We start from the raw sequence: 2,500 nt of genomic DNA, 5'->3' as shown, positions 1-2,500 counted from the left end.
CACAGGTTCGTTTTGAGACAATATACAATGGAAAAACATGAAAGAATATGAAAGAACATAAATTCAGAAACATCGGTTCACATGACCGTTTCGTGGAGAGGAACAAGGGTTTGGTTGACATGATATCGGGATGTTTTTACAATCCAAACATTGTGGTTATGGGACAGACTGGCTGACTTTATATACATGAGACATAGAACATTTGAATATCAATGGTTAAATCGGTTACATACATCGTGATTCAGAATAGGCATTTTATAAGAAACATTTTGAGTATAAACGTGGCATATTTATACATGAAGACAACAGAATAAAAGCATGGAAATGTTTGAGAGTAATAAGGGTCACATTGTAGTGAGCTACCGCTCTTACTGCCTCTTCTGACGACCAACACCCCGCTCAGCATCACCGGAACCCCCCTAAGAAGCCCCGAGAAAAAAAAACTAATTTTGGACCAGGGCGTGAGGATCCCGACGGAGGCGCTGACGGAGGCACTGCAGAAGGGTGCACCTGACGGAAGCGTTGTAGGAGGACGAGGGTGACGCCCTGGGCATTTCTTCCAAATTACAAGGAGATATGACCAGTATTACGAGCCGACGACGCCCCGATTTCCAGCTCGAGGTCTGTGAAGGATGACGTCGGGAGGTCTCCCTCGAAAATACGGATTTGGCAAGATGGCGACGGACAAGAGGTTGAGAAAAATCGTCAACGGGCATTTGGCGCCAAACCCCCTCAGCTAGCCCACGGAGAACAATTATATCGCTCGTTTAAATTCCTGTATATATATTCCTTTCTTTTTATATTACTGATATTTTATATGTATTTCTTTGTAAAGAATCTCCTTTTATTTTTGATTTAACACGGCAATCTTTTAGTAAATTCGCATTTTTAGGTATTTATTCTTTAAAGCAGAGGACGTTTAACAGTAAAATGAGTCTTGATGCGCGAACATCTCCTGGCGCACGACCTTGTTACCATAAATAAGGTGGGGTCAACCACCTGAGTGGAGTTGCGCACAGGCATCGAGTCAATAAGCTACGACTGGGTTATCCTTCAGATAACCGTCGTTTTTTTAAGCTTTGTTCTTTTTATTTGTGTTTTTCTATTTTACGCTTTTTAACCAATGGATCTTACAGTGAGTCTGCAGTTGTAACAGGTATTGTCTTATCAGTTTTATTTTAGATTGCCCCATTTTTATGTACATTTCTTTTGCTTTTATTGTTTCGGAGGTTTTGCTTATTTTATGTTTTATGTGTTAACGCTTTTTTGTGCTTTCAATAATAATAGTTTGAGTTTTGCCTTTTGTTTCGTTTACCATTTATGATTCACATTTATTATTTACAGTTTACTAAAGAATAGGATATATAAAGGAAATGATAGCAGACATTTTAATGGCTTGACTTTAAAGATAACTTTGAAATAAATAACCTGGTGGATGCATTGATAACTGACAATGATTTTTGTTACATTTTATCAATTACACACACTTTAAATTAATTATCTATGATATATGCTTTGGTCGAAACTTTTGTCAGTGAAACACGCTACCAGTATCGACATCACACCACGAGAACATGAAAATTACTCTGTGCCGAAACAGGAGGCCGGAGGCTTAGGTCTCGTTGGCTCCTACGGCCCCGCAAACTAGGGGTAAGATCATGATAACCCCTACAAGATTACCGTGTTCCACGGTCACTTCGTCAATGTCGGGCACAGGGCAGGTTGAAGTACTTGTGAAATAAGAACACATGGCTTTTGTGGTCTGCGAGGGGTGAGCGACGAGGGGAGCAGGTCACTAAATCGCTCGGCCACCTGAAAAGAATCGTCCTCGATTCTTGAGTAGACGATGCAGGTAGATGACAGGTGACAGGTGACGAAGGTAACAGACAGGGAGTCTCGATCTTGCAGTTGAGGAGGAACGGTCGTACAGGTATTTCTAAGGTCGACGGCCTAGGGTGCTTGTTTGCACAGGTCACTGTTCTGGGTGCAGGTGGTCTTGACGGGAGCGGCAGTGATGATCAGTCACGGAGCTCGTCAATAGTTTCACACAGGATCACTGGAAGACACAGTTAACTTGTCAAGCGCCGTGTCAGTCGTAAATGACACGCACACCGGGTCTAGAAGATTCTGGGAGACCAGTAATCGTTGAAGAGTCGAAGGTTGAGCGGAGAATCTTGAGAGCGAGGTCTTGAGGATCACGTCGGCGGAAGGATTCGTCATCTCGGGAGAGGAACAACATTGGTGACGGCGTCACGAGAATCGGCAGGCAAGGAGGGACAGTTCTTGCCAAGGTCACCAGCACGCCAGCGGGTGTGGTGAGTGAACGTAGCGAGATGCACGAGGGAACGTGGGCGGCGATCACCAGCGGACGGGTCGGGGCGGCGGACATGGCCGGAGTAGCAACGCGAGGAAAACAGGAGAGCGTCGGCAGGTGATGCGGCGGTGAGGACGTTCGGCGGTAGTCACCAACGGACAAGGCGGCGGACACGGCCGGAGTTGC

The 2,500-nt window shown here is 44.9% G+C and overlaps 2 protein-coding genes across 2 annotated transcripts in view; both read right to left on the bottom strand.

Annotated features, from left to right (window-relative positions):
• Nucleotides 1-2,500, bottom strand: part of LOC113821546 (uncharacterized) — a gene marked incomplete at its 5' end in the record, with an annotated part of 118,948 nt that overhangs the window by 84,387 nt on the left and 32,061 nt on the right.
• Nucleotides 1-2,500, bottom strand: part of LOC138861730 (uncharacterized) — a 4,299-nt gene that overhangs the window by 174 nt on the left and 1,625 nt on the right. Inside the window, exon 2 of the mRNA XM_070121554.1 lies at nucleotides 1-2,500. This exon is cut by the window's left edge and continues 174 nt beyond it; it is cut by the window's right edge and continues 180 nt beyond it. Within this exon, the coding sequence (XP_069977655.1) occupies nucleotides 2,090-2,500 (411 nt within the window). The 3' untranslated portion in view covers nucleotides 1-2,089.

The sequence above is a fragment of the Penaeus vannamei genome, chromosome 1, assembly GCF_042767895.1.
Source record: "Penaeus vannamei isolate JL-2024 chromosome 1, ASM4276789v1, whole genome shotgun sequence".
In the NCBI taxonomy this organism is placed as follows: Eukaryota; Metazoa; Arthropoda; class Malacostraca; order Decapoda; family Penaeidae; genus Penaeus; species Penaeus vannamei.
Note: the sequence above shows the minus strand (reverse complement) of the source record. Positions and strands in the feature narration are given on the sequence as shown.